This window comes from Gossypium hirsutum, chromosome D06 (genome assembly GCF_007990345.1).
Source record: "Gossypium hirsutum isolate 1008001.06 chromosome D06, Gossypium_hirsutum_v2.1, whole genome shotgun sequence".
In the NCBI taxonomy this organism is placed as follows: domain Eukaryota; kingdom Viridiplantae; phylum Streptophyta; class Magnoliopsida; order Malvales; family Malvaceae; genus Gossypium; species Gossypium hirsutum.
The window spans coordinates 25012417-25027512 of record NC_053442.1 but is presented as its reverse complement, the minus strand read 5'-3'; the positions used below and the strand labels follow the sequence as shown (position 1 = coordinate 25027512).

The following is a 15096-nucleotide window of genomic DNA, read 5'->3' as shown; positions in this document are numbered from 1 at the left end:
TACTTAGGATTTGTTAAATTGGTCAATTCAATTACTTTAGTTTTATTGATTTTTATTTTGGAACTCATTGATTATTTAATTAAGCATTATTAAATGATTTATTATTTGTGTCTTAAATTTTTAAAATTTACATTTTAATTTCTAATGATTGATTGAGTTGATTGCTCCAGCGACCATGATGGTGCTTCGGATCCGACTATACTTTTAAGCCAAGTTTAGGGTGTTGTAGTGCTTCTTGCTCCAACTTTGGTCATACTCTGTCAATGAAGGGTTGGAGCTATATCATAAGCTAGGTGCCCTGTCTAGCTCTTCTGTCTCAGCATATTTGTTAACCGTGTCATCCAACTGGAACAACTTTTCTAGCCTATTCACTGTTCAAGCATACTTCAGGAGCTATAAATTTTCAAATGGCCCAATCATCCGCGAGGTCTTTTATCTCCAATGTTGATTGGTTGAACCTTTTAGCGAACGTCGCGAGGGATTCTTCTAGCCATTGTCTCAATACTAATAAACTCTATTTTGATTTCAAGGCCGTTTTGTTGGCTATGACCCGCAAAGATTTTGACCAGCTCATCAAAGTTTTTTATGGACCCTGATTCTAGGGAATTGTACCAATTTTTGGTGTTTCCCTGTAGTGTTAACGGAAATACCTTGCATTTTAGTTCATCAGAGGCGCCTTAGATCTCCATGTAACTTCTGAACTAGAAGAGGTGATCGGTGGGGTCCTTTCTCCCATTGAACCTCGCCTTAGGAAATTTAAAATTGCTCCGATATAATGTTATGGTGATACGGAAGGCTAAAAGGTCATTAGCCTTAGGGGTCCACTCAGTATAGCCTAGGTGTGTCATTCGTAAATCTTTCATTTCCTTTTGGAGGAACTCTACTTCATTCTTCCATGTCTGGGACATTTGGGGAACATACTCTTAGCCTCTCTGTTGTGGCACATTCCTATTAGAGTATGGGTTAACAGGAATACCATCTTATTGAGGTACTGTACGGTCTAGGTTGTAGTTCTGTTCTTGGTGAATAGAAAAGGCCTTTTCTTCCTTATCATTTTCCTCCTTATGTCTCGCCTTTGCACAACTAGCAACTCTTGCATCTACGTTGCAATTGCTAGTATGTTTGTTGCTATTGTTATTGGAATTTTTGAGACTGCCTGAATTGCTCTTATAGACTCCTAAACTATTGTTGTTGTTTTGAGAATTGTTGAGAGCTAGCATTCTAGTTTTGAGTTGTGTAAGTTTGGTTTTGGTAGTTTAGGTAGGGATTCATAACATATTTGTTGATACGGATATTCTTATGCATAATAGTTGTAAGGTTCATAGAAGTAGTTTCCAAAGTTTTGATTCGCCTATGTTTGGTTAACAATTTGGGTTTGGTTTTGAGCTTGATTGGTGGGGATATTTGTCTTTGAGTAACCATCAAATGAATATCACGACGAGAGTGAGTATATACTTACTGCACCGATTGTTGATGTTGGAACCAGGTATGGCGAAGGTGATAATGTAGTTGGGCAGTTCGCCTCATTGTATACAAGGCGGAGAGCCACCTTGAGGGGCGTTCAAACAAATTTGGTGGAGAGAGAGAGAGAAGGGATGATCCCTTTTCTACTCGAAGTTGAGGGCTTATATACTCTTGGCTACAATCCCGAGACACGTGTCATGTCTCTATTGGTGAGTCAAGGGCAAGTGGCCAAATGATCTGTCATCATAGGTCTAAATAAGGTGGCGATTGAATGTGCTTTCAATCACTTCAGATGGGACATGGCAGTTGAAACCAAAAGTGACAGTTAATAAGTGGACTCTTGTGAAGCACAGATTCAAGAAATTGACTCTTTGAGATAGAGATATAATATAATTTTGAAGTTTTAAGTTAGGTAAATTATAACTATTAGTTTCTTTTTTATTTTTGTGATGAAATCGAAAATATTGGATTCAATATTCTATGGAGTTGAATTGAAATTTCGAGTTCCAACATTGTAAGAGGAAAAAGATAGAAGCAGTTGCAATACTACATATTTAATAAACAAGGGTAAATAACAAAAATGGACATTAAAAGATTGCTCGCGTTCTATTTTGGTTACTTTTTTATTTCTATTTTGGTCACTAAATTATTTGAAATCAATTTTTTTGGTCACCGAACATTTGGCCTTTAAAATAGGGGTGTAACTAAGGGGGCTGGTAGAAGCCCCGACTCCCCCTAAAATGGAATGTTTTCTATTTAGGCCTTTTAAAATTTTAAATTAGTAAAAGTAAAATTACACTGTGGCTCCCTGAAAATGATAAAAATTTGATTTAATCCTTTAAAAATGATAAAGATATAGGTTATTGAAATGGTGAAATAGCGAAATGGCATTTTTACTATCGTAAAAATTACAATTTAACTTTGGTCCCCTGAAATTTTTTTTGGTTTTGCCCCTAATTTGAAATTTGACGAAAATAATGATGTGGACTTTTTATATTGGTCTAATAACAAATATAGTCTTCTAATATTTACGCATTCTATTAATTTGATCCTAAAAATTTATATAAAAATATAAAAAAATATTTCACTAAAATTATAAAGTATTTGAATGAGCCAATATTTCACTATTTTTTTCTGGAACATGCTATTTTTATTTAAGTTCTCTTTGTTTTGTTTTGTTTTGTTTGAAGTTTTTATTTCTCTATTATTAATACCATTTTCTTTGCTTTTTTAACATACCTATCACCTTCAAAAATCTTCATTGATGAACAATAAAATGCAAAAAAAAAAAAGAAGAAGAAGAAGCAAAAATCAAGCCTTAAATTGATGAATGAAAATTGAAACTGGAACTAAAAATGAACAAAAATATTTGTTTGAAAGTTTTATTTAAACTACTTGATTATACCACATATTGGAAATTTCAAACAAAGAACATTCTTTTTCAACAAATTGACGAACAAAAACTAAAAATTTATTTCAGCTTTAATCTCAATTAAAAGTAGAAATAAATGAACAAAAATCAGAAATATCTATTTCCAAAATTTATGAACACAATTAAGCCTCAATTTCAGTTTTTGCTCATCAATATGAAAAACTCACAACCCTAAATCAAAACACTGAAAATAGAGCAAGCACTTCAAAATTTTCAAACTACTTGATTCAACTAAAATAAAAAGAAACCCCTAATCAATAATTCCAACAAAACTCGTTAATGTTTTGTTGATCAAGTCCTTTATAATAACCCATTGAGCACCGACAGAATAAGAGATAAAAGGACCTAGTGGCATGTTGATTCGAAGCATCGCCGATTGGTATTTCTGAATTTTTTTATATTTAAAAAACTCGTCTCAACGTTGTTTTAAAGAAATCATTGGTGCCGATGTAGGTATTTTAAATTTTTAAATTCAAAACATTATTGACAACGTTATTGGAAGAAGTCAATAGTGCCAACGCTAGTATCGGTGGCTCGTAAGGATAGAAAAAAAAAGAGCATTTATTTCAAAAAAAAAACTTAGAAACCAGCTTTATAATATTTTTACTTTTTTACCATTTTTATTTTATATATTCTTTTTGAAATTTTGATAATTTATATCTATATGTATATATTTGAATTGTAAATACTTGTATTTTTTTTGAATTTTTAAATAATTTCTGAAAGTTTTTATATTTTTTATAATTTTTATAATTTTTTTTAAATAATTGATGACATGACATGCATGTGGATTGCTACATCAGCAAAGTTGTAAAGTTAATATAACTTTTCCATCTATTTTGGTGTGTTTCGACAAACGACAATTAGTTCAAAGGCTAAAAAGAGAAATAAAATTTGTCATTTTATAAATATTGAAGGTTAAATTTATTGAATTTTTTTAGAATTTGAATTAAAATAACAAATTTTGTAACATTTAAGGCTAAATTTATTGAATATTTTATATGTATGATCAAATTGATAAAATGTATAAACATTATAGGGATGAATTTATTATTAGACCAATAAAAAAATCCGAGGTCAGCACTTTTGCAAATTTCAAATGGTTGTTAATGATCGGTGACAAAAATAATAATTTTGAATAGTTTAGTGTCCAAAATTAAAAAAAATTAAAGTTTAGTGACCAAAATAAAACAGAGGCAATACTTTAGTGACCATTTTTGTACTTTACCCAAAAATGAAATAATCCCAAAATAATATATAGCCATTCACTTCTCATAGCACCACCAAGACCAAAGGCAGCAGTGTCACTAACAATCCAGCCTTCAAACCTGAAGCATTGCTGGTCGGAGCAATGGCAGGTCCTTCAAAATCCGCCGGAGAAGGTGCTGGAGAGATTCTGGTGTACCTATGCCGTGGAGACAACATGACAACCACCAACTTCTTGCCTTGCTCACAATGACCCTTAGCTCCTCTAGTGAAGTAAAATGGGCCTGATTGTTGGAGCATCACCTTGGTGCTTCCATCCTCGTACTCTGCAATGGGGTTTGAGGTATTGCAGCTTACATAAGCTTCTTAGTCACTTGCAGCACCGAATCTTTGCCACCATCATAATTCTATAATGCGATATGAAAAACAAAAATTGACTTAGGAAAAAGGGGTCTAATTTGATTTTGAGTCCTTCCGTTATAATACTATTTGATATTTAAATCCTCTAACTTCGTCTTCTAATTATATGATCAAATTTATAATATACAGATTATTATATAGCCCTAACAACGTGATCGAATCACAGTCATCACTCTGACGCAAGGGTGTTAAGAGTTCACTTGAACCAAGCTTAAAATATGAGACATCTATTTATCAATGCCGTTTATCAATTTTCCATCTTATTAGGGTAAAAAAATATAATTTCATAATATATAAACAGGAATAATGTTGATAAATGTTTTATAAGAATATAGTAGAATATTAAAAATATATATGATAATTTTTAAGATTGTTTGTGACTATCAACATATCAAATATTAATTTATATGAAAAGTTTAATTAAACTCGCAATCGTCTGAATGAACTATTATGATGCTCAAATTTGATTTAACCAATAACACCAGCTCAATTCAATAATTAATAAATTAAATTTGAATTTTTTTTTAGTCAAATTCAAATAAGGGATAGGTTTTGAAAAGCTTAAAATTAGAAACAAAAGCACCACCCAAGAGAAAACAGCAGCCATGAGAGAAAGAATTTCAGATAAAAGTGGGGCAAAGTTGAGACTGAGACTGGGTCTTACTGCATTTTATCTGCGAGAAGTGGAAAAAGGAGGGAAACTAGCCGTTACCATGACGGTGTGTAAATGTTACTGTTGGCCATGTGCCTTCCTTGGGCCTAAATCTCTCACCCATTGTCCCTTGGCTGTTGTAACGGTTGAATAGCATGAACTGGGGAAACTATCTGCTACTTAAAGTTGTTCAAATATTTAAAAACCAAAAAATCCCTTTCGGTCTTTTAATGTTGGATAAAGCAAAACAGTCATTCAACTATTTAATCTCCCATCTTTTTACTCCTTAGTCTTAAAACTTGACACATTTCAAAAGCAACATATTATCAAATAGATCAAAATTAAAAAAAGTTGTCAAGAAAATTTGTCTAATGCGGGACGAAATATTACCTTATTCCTTTAACTTTTAGTTGTTTCTATCATGTGCACATTTGTTCTACATGCCTATATTATATACCTATCTCCAAATTGACTCAATCGGATTTTATTATAAAATAATAATAATTTGAATCTGTCTAAATCGAATTTAAAAATGACTTAGAACCAAAAATATTCAAACTCGAAATAACTAAAACAAGTAACTCGAAATGATTTGAACCTCGAGATGATCAAACCTAAAAAAAATTTACTAGTAAACCCAAATAACCCGAACAACCCAAAACAACCTTAATCAGAAATTGTCTATAACCCAAAATTAACCTAAACTCAACATTTTTGAAAATTTTAAAACTCAAATTCATCTTACCCAAATTAATCTGGTAAACCTACGGATTCATTAGAGAACATAACATTGTTATTCGTTAAAGAATAAATGACATTTTACAATTGTCGTTGAATAGTCATTTCCCTACCTAAATCAGCGAATAATGTGGTACTGGTGCCTTAATCTGCACATAGCCCTCGTTGCAATATGACAAGAAACTGTCATTGATAAAAGAATCACTAGCTCCTCTCAACATACATGAGGGAAAAAAAGGTATTCTATAATCAGTTTTAAAAATGAACTCAGATTTCAAAACTGCGAATAAAGTTTTACATCTGACACTGAAAGCATGAAGATATCTTAATCTTTGAATCTTACCTATAAGACAATGTTGGTTGGAGGCAACAACAGCATAAAGTATATGACCTGTTTTATACACATTAATCGATCTTGAGAGATGAGTAGATAAGCCTTGTGAAGCAAAAGCACGCATAAAATCCAATGGTGCCGGTTAGCACAAAAAATGCATATGAAGCAATTAACATGTATCCAAAGTATAGGAGGCCAGAAACAATCTTAGTGATCTCCAGCTTGGTGAAAAAGTAGAATGCAGCATAGAGGAATAGGTACAAGGCCGAGGAGCCGGATGTGAGATATGACCTCCACCACCACTTGTAATCTTCACTGCATAACTGGAAGTAGCAAAGCACGATGGTTATTTCAGCGCAAGTGATAAGGAGGATAATGAAGACCAAGAACAGGAAACCAAACATGTAGTAAAACTGATTCAGCCAGATTGAGGTAAGAATGAAGAACAGTTCGATGAAAACAGCTCCAAATGGAAGTATTCCTCCGATCAGAATGGAGAAAATTGGGTTCATGTACCAAGCCTGCTCAGGTATTTGCCTTGGGATTTTATTCGTCTTCACAGGATCCTCCATTGCTGGCTTCTTGAAGCCAACATAACCGCCCACGATAACAAGTGGAACTGAAATTCCAAACCATAGGAAGACCAAAGCAAACATAGTTCCAAATGGTACAGCCCCAGAAGACTTCTGGCCCCATATGAGAGCATTTAGAACAAAAAAGATAACGAAGACAATGGCTGGGAACATGAATGCAGTCTTGGCAGCTATTTTCTTCCACTCTGCTCCTTTAAACATTTTGTATAGATTGGTAGAGGCATAGCCAGCAAAAATGCCCATGGAAACCCAAAGTAAGAGCATAGCTGTCATGAGACCACCTCTGTTTGAAGGGGAAAGAAATCCAAGAACGGCAAAGATCATGGTAACAAGTACCATGCCCAAAAATTGAACACCAGTGCCAACATAAACACAGAGTAGATCAGAATTAGACGGAGGCCTGAAAACATCACCATGTACGAGCTTCCAACCTGTCTCTTCTAAGGCTTCTTCCTGGGTCTCAAGCTCATTATACTTAGAAATGTCACGGTAAAGTGTTCTTAGCATAATCATAGCTACCATGCCCGTAAGGAAAAGGACAATCATCAAAGAGTTGACAATTGAGAACCAGTGTATTTGGTCATCACTCATTAAAAGATACGAATCCCATCTAGATGCCCACTTCACATCACTCTCCTGAAAATCATCACAATTCAATACAAGATTTAGCACCTTATAGCCGACTGAGGTCATAGCTTTATTTCAATAGAAGTGGTTCAATAGAGAACTTTTTCCAAGAAATAACTTCCAGCAGAATTTACTTGAACACAAGTGACTGTCCCTAAAAGTGCCTCCGCCCACAGTTGACATTGAAAAAAAAAATCATCTATAGTTGAAGAGCTAACCTGGTACTCAACATCATAGCTGAATATAATTTCCTTGTTTACTTCAACTTCTAGAGGAGTGTTAGAATTAACTACCATGCGTTTCATATGGGGGTCACATGTTGTTAAACGAGTTTTCTCACTCCATTTCCCCTCGTATTCATGTTTAATACTGCATTTTTATTACATAAAATGCCATCAAAACTTGATGTTATAATCTCAGCCACGGACTCCTAGAATCAACAATTTTACATGATGCTAAAACTTAGAGGAGCTGCTAACCTGTATGGTTTAACCTCAAATCCCACAATTCTAGAGGAGCCAGTTTGCAGATCCCTATGATACTTGACCGTAAACGCCAAATGGTTGTGAATGAAATATTTTTCCTCCTTGTTCTGCATGCAACTGGAGAAAGTAAGCATACATGGTAGCTAGTACATCCGCAAACAAAGGAACTTATGATTCTGATAAGTTATTATATTTACCCCGGCATATTGGCCTTTAAGCCCAATATGGTAGCCAAGCTGATAAACAGTATTAGAAGCCTGATCTAATCTTTTAATAGGGACAACAAGGGGAAGGTTATCCAGGATCCTGTCAAATGAATCACAAATTAATCAGAGAAAGAACTTCAGAACAACCACTACGAGATTAATTGATGAATTCCATGTTTGAAAACACAACTAGCATACATGTTGACTCGATATTCATCGTCAATCTTCTCTTTAAACTGCTTTGCAGTTTTGGCATCAATCATAATCCGGCAAAGAACAGTACACAATTGTGGCTCTTGCATTGTAAACTGCATTAATTCAAGTGAAAGAGAACATTTTAACAGCCAAACACTAAACAATCTGCATCATTATCATCAGAGATACTAAAACTAACTGCATAAGGAGAGTTTTCAATACGGTCACCACGAAGCACTTCCCCAAGATTCTCCGCACTGTCCACTATCTTTTCTGGTGTACAAAAAGGAAGCGAATAATAGGAGTAAGGAAGTTGTGTCTTTATAGACGTCAATTTGTTCACTTTCACTTTCAAAGGATCTCCCTGCAATCCACAACAAAAGGAATCAATAACTAAACAAAAACACAATAAACACTCCCAAATATAGCAGCACTAGAGAGATACTAAAGTGACTTAACAAAAAGTCATTATCGATTAGGTAAACATGATAAGCACTAGGTAAGGTGCTAGTCACCATCAAGCATGTTTCCATCAGGGCAATGTATGTATTAAAATCTTTTTCGGTACTACAATTCCTAATTTTAAGCAATAACTATCCTCGGTTGCATTATAAAACACGAGCAGCATAGCTCACGAAAGTCAGATGCGTTGGATAAAATAAGAAATGGAATAAAATCTATTTAAATGAGAACTAATAAAGCCTCATTTCCAGTTACAAACAGAATTTTTTAAAATTTTCTATTATTGCCTTCTCATACTGATAGTGATACGATTCCTATTATAATTCTATAAGAACCAAACAATTAAAGTAAAGATACGAATTCAAAATTAGATCAAACGGAACAAAGAAGATCAAGCAAGAGACATAAACAAAAAAAATGTAAAGCAAAACGAGAGGAGAGGAGACCTTTTGGAAGTCCTCGGGGGCGACGCCGGGAAGGTAGAAGCAGTGAACGCCGTGGATCAGAGACAGGAAGAGAAGCGCCGGAATCATTGCCATCGAGCGTTTATTGTGGATAGATCTCGATTGAGATTCCATTATGATGGTGGAGAAACTATCTTTGATTTTTTTTTTTACTTGGAAACAGAAAGAGAGCGTTTTGGGGAGTGTTATAAGGAGAAGAAGACGACCATCAAAAACCAAGAGAAGCTGGCGGGAACTTGATTTCTGTTCCTCTTTGTTCTGATACAGTGCGCTTTTGATGATTTATTCTTCTTGTGGCATGTGTCCACATAGATTTTAAATTAGGGTTAAAATGTATCATAAGTCCTTATACTATTAGTAAATTTTAAATTTAGTTCTTGTACTTTTGTTTCTAGGAATTTACTCCTTTATTTTTCAGATTTCAAAATTTAGATTAAATTATTAACAATATTAACATTATTTTGTTACATTTATTAATTCAGGTTCATTACAAAGTTATTTTTAATTAAAACAACTGAGGTTTTTTTTTTCAAAATGTTACACCAAAAACTTTAATAAAAAGGAATTTAACAGTGTTAACAATTTGAAATCTAGAAAGTAAAGAGACTAAACTCTTGGAAATAAAAGTATAGGGACTAAATTTTAAATTTACAATGAGTATGGGGACTTATGACACATTTTAATCTTAAATTAGTCTTAAAACTTTACAATACATTTGATTTGTAAGAATGGAATAGAGTAAGAATTGAAAAGCTATGTTGTGAGAATAGAATAGAGACATAATAAGTATTACATAGTTGGCTTCACTTAATAAAAATATATGTAATAGTATTATTTTATTTGGTTGAATAAATTTGTGTATAAAAATTTATAATGAATAAGTATAAATTGGAATCAGTGTCCTTTAACAAAATAAGTTATATTTTATTTGTATTATTATAAATTTATAGGAATTTAATAATAAAATATGGAAAAAGAATTAATACAAACTTTTATATTTTTTTTGTAAAATTTGTATCTATAAATTTTTTATTATATTTAATATTTAATAAATTAAACTTAAGAACTTATTTGAAAGTATAATTAACAATCATCCCTTAAATTTAAAAGAAAATTATATAATGAAAAAAGAAAAAGAAAATCATATATGTTATGTCTTTAGAAATAATCGTAAGTAGCATATATAAAACGATGATTGTTGACACCATTTTTTGTGAAAACGGGGTCGACTTGGATTTTAAAAATAAAAACGAGAAAATCAGGAGTCGCCACCAATCTTTTTTGATGAGTTGTGATTGGGTCACCTCGAAAAGTGGTTGTTTTTAATAATCGATTTGATTATATTAAAACAACGATTTTGGTCCACGAAATTGAGAAAAACGGGTTCGGGAGTCGGTTACGTACGAGGAAGGATTAGCACCCTCGTAACGCCCAAAAATTGGTACCTAGTTGATTAGTTAATGTCTAAATGTCGAAGATTGAAAACTTTAAAGAGATTTAGAGTACGATCCTAAAAAAAAACTCGAACGACATGGATTAAGATTTAAGAGGATATTTGGCTATTTGGTCAAACGAGAAATCGAAACCTAACACGTTAGGGCACGTTCTCTCAAATTTCCAAACGCAAAATATTGCCTCGCTTTGAAAATTCGAAAGGATATTCGGCTATTTAGAATCAACGAGAAAAATCGAAGCCTAGTAAGTTAGGGCACGATTTCTCGAATTTTCTAAATATAGAATATTACCTTTATTTTTGAAATTTTACGTGTTTGGAAATTTAAAAGGATATTTTGCTATTTAGGTTCAACGAGAAAATTGAGACCCAGTAAGTTAGGGTACAATTTCTCGAATTTCCAAAACGTGAAACATTGCCTTATCTTGAAATGTGTTACGAACTTGAGTAAAAGAACAATGAAATAAAAAAAACGTTTAATTCATTATGCTTTTTAATAGAATCATTTAACACACAAAAGGAATCATACATGGCTATACAACATACATTTAAATGACCGTGGCATAATATGCATAAAAATACAAATATTTTGATATTTAAAAGTTCTAATGTCAACATGCATGAATAATAATACAAATAATCATATATCAACAACAATAATAACAATAATGATAAAGATAACACTAAAGAATCTAAAAGTTTTAAAATATTTGAAAATTGGCACATAACTAGATAATGAAATGATAGTAATAATAATGACATAAATGAAATATACTAACGAATACACATATATTAAAAATGAATAATAAATAACATTAATTGAATTATTTAATGAAACTATATTTTAAAATATAAATGGAAATAATAAAAGAACAATAAATAAACAAAATAATAAAGAGAAATAATAAAAAGAAGTCAGGGACCGAATTGAAATCAGGCCAAAAATCGGAGTTTAAATTGCAAATAAGTAAAACAGGCTGCTAAGGGGGCTGAAATGAAGCACGCGCAAAGTGCGAAGGACTGATCGGGCAATATGCCCAAGTCCTGAAGCGCAGCATTTATGTGCGGACTAAATTGGAACATACAGCAAATTGCGAAGCAAATTAAAAAAATAAATAAACAAGCATAAGGACTAAATTAAAACAGATTAACAATAAGGAGGGGCCAAGAGAGCAAATAGACCATTTAACAGAAACGCGCGGATCCCCTGGAACGGGTCGGGTCGCGCGCGGATCTTAAAGGCCAAAACGGCATCGTTTTCTAGTTGCTATTTAAACCATTTTTTTTCTGAAAAAACTTCGTTTTTAGTGCAAAAGAAAAAAAACTTAAAAAAACACATTTCTCTCTCAAACTCCTCTCCAAATCCGGCCATGGGACTCCACCGTGTCCTCGCCGTAGTTCCGCCGCAAGCGGCGACCAGAGGTGTAAAATCAGGCCTTTCTTAGCCCCGTTTAAGGCTCGTTCCCCCTAGAACACGGATTCAAGGCCGAATCCCGTGAAAGGTGGCCACACACTCCAGAAACGGAGGGAAACCGTTCAGTTTCCCCTCTTCCGGCGCGGCACAGGTAAGCTTTTGGGATTTTTGTTTTATTATTTCAGTTTTAAAAGAATAGAAATAAAATAAAAAAATAATAATAGAAATGAAAAAAAATATATTGAAAATCTGAAATCTCCTTAGTTCTTTCGTTTTTTTTATTTCTTAGTGTTCGTCAAAAAAACCAGAAGAAGATTACAATGTTTTTGTTCAGATTATATAGCCGATTTTTACAACCCTTACACTTCTATTTTTGTCGTTTTGCTATTGTTTCTTCCACTGTTACGTGTGGGTCTTCATTTTGCAGGCGTCAGACCGTCGGCAGTGGCAGAGGGCGTGCGTGAGGAGGCTGGTGGCTAGGGGGACCTAGGTGCGACACCTAGGGTTTTTTCCTTTTCTTTTTACTGTTGGTTTTGGGTTTAGTGGGCTGAGATAGGTTTGGGTTTAAGTCTGATTTTAGGTTAATGGGCTTTAGTTCGGGTACTAGGCCCGGGTCAAAAATTGGTTTGTACAGCTGCCCCTCTTTGCTTATTGTCGTGTAACGAGAATAGAGCAAAGACTAAAAAAGACCAATTTTGCCCGGTCTCGCCGAGTCTTGACTTCTTTTGCTGCTTCTCTTCTTCAAGTTGCTTTATTTTAGCCCACTACGTCTTATTACTTCGATCCTCTTCACGGCATCTTTAGAGAGATATGACTTCAATCTACTCTGTTGCAAATCCATAGGGATGGGATTTGTGGTTTTAGTCTGCTCTACTGCAACTTCAGGGAGATAAGACTTGATGCGATCTACTCCACTACTGCTTAGGGAGATAAGATCTGTAGTTTTAATCCGCTCCACTGCAACTTCAGGGAGATAGGATTGGTTTTTTTTTCGTCTGCTCTACTACTGCTTAGGGAGATAAGACTTGATGCAATCTGCTCCACTACTGTCTAGGGAGATAAGATTTGTGGTTTTAATCCGCTCCACTGCAACTTCAGGGAGATAGGATTGGTTTTTTTCTGTCTGCTCCACTACTGCTTAGAGAGATCAGATCTGTAATCTTCAATCTATTCCACTGCTGCCCAAGGAGATAGAACTATCGACTTTAATGTACTCCACTGTAATCTCAAGGAGGTAAAATCTGCCATCTTCGACCTACTCCACTACTGCTTAGGGAGATAAGATCTGTAATCTTCAATCTATTCCTCTGCTGCCCAGGGAGATAGAACTACTGGTTTCAATGTACTCCACCGTAATCTCAAGGAGGTAAAATCTGCCATTTTCGATCTGCTCCACTACTGCTTAGGGAGATAAGATCTGTAATCTTCAATCTATTCCACTGCTACCCAGGGAGATAGAACTACTAGCTTTAATGTACTCCACTGTAATCTCAGGGAGGTAAAATCCGCCATCTTCGACCTGCTCCACTACTGCTTAGGGAGATAAGATCTGTAATCTTCAATCTATTCCTCTGCTGCCCAGGGAGATAGAACTACCGGCTTCAATGTACTCCACTGTAATCTCAGGGAGGTAAAATCTACTATCGACTTGCTCCACTGCAACCGAGGGAGGCAAGGCTGGTATCTTCGATCTGCTTCGCTGTCAATGCAGGAAGGCAAGATTGCTATCTTCACTGATCTGTTCTCTAGGGAATATGACCTGTATAATCTGTTTTATGAACCTAATTGCCGCTAGTGATTAGGATGACATGATCAGAATGAATCAAATGCTCCTAACTAGATGTGTATGAATGGCATTTGAATGAATGCAAAATGTCATGAAAATGATTCCTTAATGCTTAGATTATCATCACACCAAAGCTTATTAAGGTTTCATCACTGACGTGCTACAACGCCTTCTTGCTCGGCTGGTATCTTTGGCAGAAAAAAAACCAAAGAAATAGTTGCAATTTAGACTATTCTTTCTCCAATATTTCCAACCCTCAAGTTTGGTCAGTTCTAAACAATAGTCCTGTTTCAGGTCCTTGTATTATTTAGAAACTTTCAGAGTAATATGCAGAACTCCTTCTGCATGAGTATTATCAATCCATTAATCGTTATTTCAATGAAAAATGCTTGAAAAAGATTATCTAAATGGACAAAATGAAATTTGGTTGAGAGTAAAGCTCTAAACAAATAAATCAATCAAGATAGAAAATTTTGTTGAGATACGAGATGAATAAGATGAAAAAGATTATCACAATGGATAAGATGAAAATTTATTGAGAGCAAAGCTCTAAATGAACAAATTAATCAAGATAGCAAATTTTTCTAAAATACAAAATGAGAATAAATTAATCAAGATGGCATACTTTGTCAAAATACAAGAGAAATGAATGGAAATAGGTGCCCCAGATATCGTAGCATGAGCTTCTCTGTCCCAAACTTTTTGAGGACCCTTTTGAACTTGATATGTGTTTAGAAGTCCTAGAAGACTTTGTTGATGCCCTAAGATGTAGCATCTCTCCTTCTTATTAATTCAGAGAGGACAGGACTACTGCATACCCCACCTTTGATCAAAATATTTGAATTGCCCATTTCTGGGTTTTCAATTCAAAACCCCTTTGGTCTCAAGACGCCCTTTGCAAGTTTTCACCTTGGCCTCTCCTTTTTCTTTTTCACTCATTTTCTTTTTTTCATTAATTTTCTTTTTTTTCAAGTGAAGTATTTGTTCCTTGAATCAAAATTCTCAAGATTAGGCAAGTTCTTGCCATCCATTTTGGTCAATACCGACGCTCTCCCAGATAAGGCCTTCCACATAAGGTCCTTCAGGTTTGGCATCCACTTTCTTCTGAAGTCCCCTTTGTATGGGAAGGATCTTCTTCGATATCAGGTCCCCCTCGTGGAATTCT

The 15096-nt window shown here is 34.2% G+C and overlaps 1 protein-coding gene across 1 annotated transcript; it reads right to left on the bottom strand.

Annotated features, from left to right (window-relative positions):
* Window positions 1-6165: 6165 nt before the first annotated feature.
* LOC107901659 (transmembrane 9 superfamily member 8) lies at window positions 6166-9589 on the bottom strand. Its single transcript, XM_016827740.2, has 7 exons — window positions 9261-9589; window positions 8552-8716; window positions 8356-8465; window positions 8149-8257; window positions 7946-8058; window positions 7685-7835; window positions 6166-7475 (listed from the first exon to the last, which is right to left on the bottom strand). Exons 1-7 carry the CDS (start codon window positions 9390-9392, stop codon window positions 6318-6320), a joined length of 1938 nt encoding a protein of 645 aa, XP_016683229.2. The 5' UTR covers window positions 9393-9589; the 3' UTR covers window positions 6166-6317.
* Between the last annotated feature and the right edge of the window lie 5507 nt (window positions 9590-15096).

What these genes read in the sequence shown, in the direction of transcription:
- LOC107901659 (XM_016827740.2), bottom strand. Translation starts at nt 9,392, where the DNA reads ATGGAATCTCAATCGAGATCTATCCACAATAAACGCTCGATGGCAATG. An exon ending in TTTGAGGTTAAACCATACAG is followed by an intron (nt 7,836 to 7,945) that starts GTTAGCAGCTCC and finishes ATAAAAATGCAG; the next exon opens with TATTAAACATGAATACGAGG. An exon ending in GCTATGATGTTGAGTACCAG is followed by an intron (nt 7,476 to 7,684) that starts GTTAGCTCTTCA and finishes GATGATTTTCAG; the next exon opens with GAGAGTGATGTGAAGTGGGC.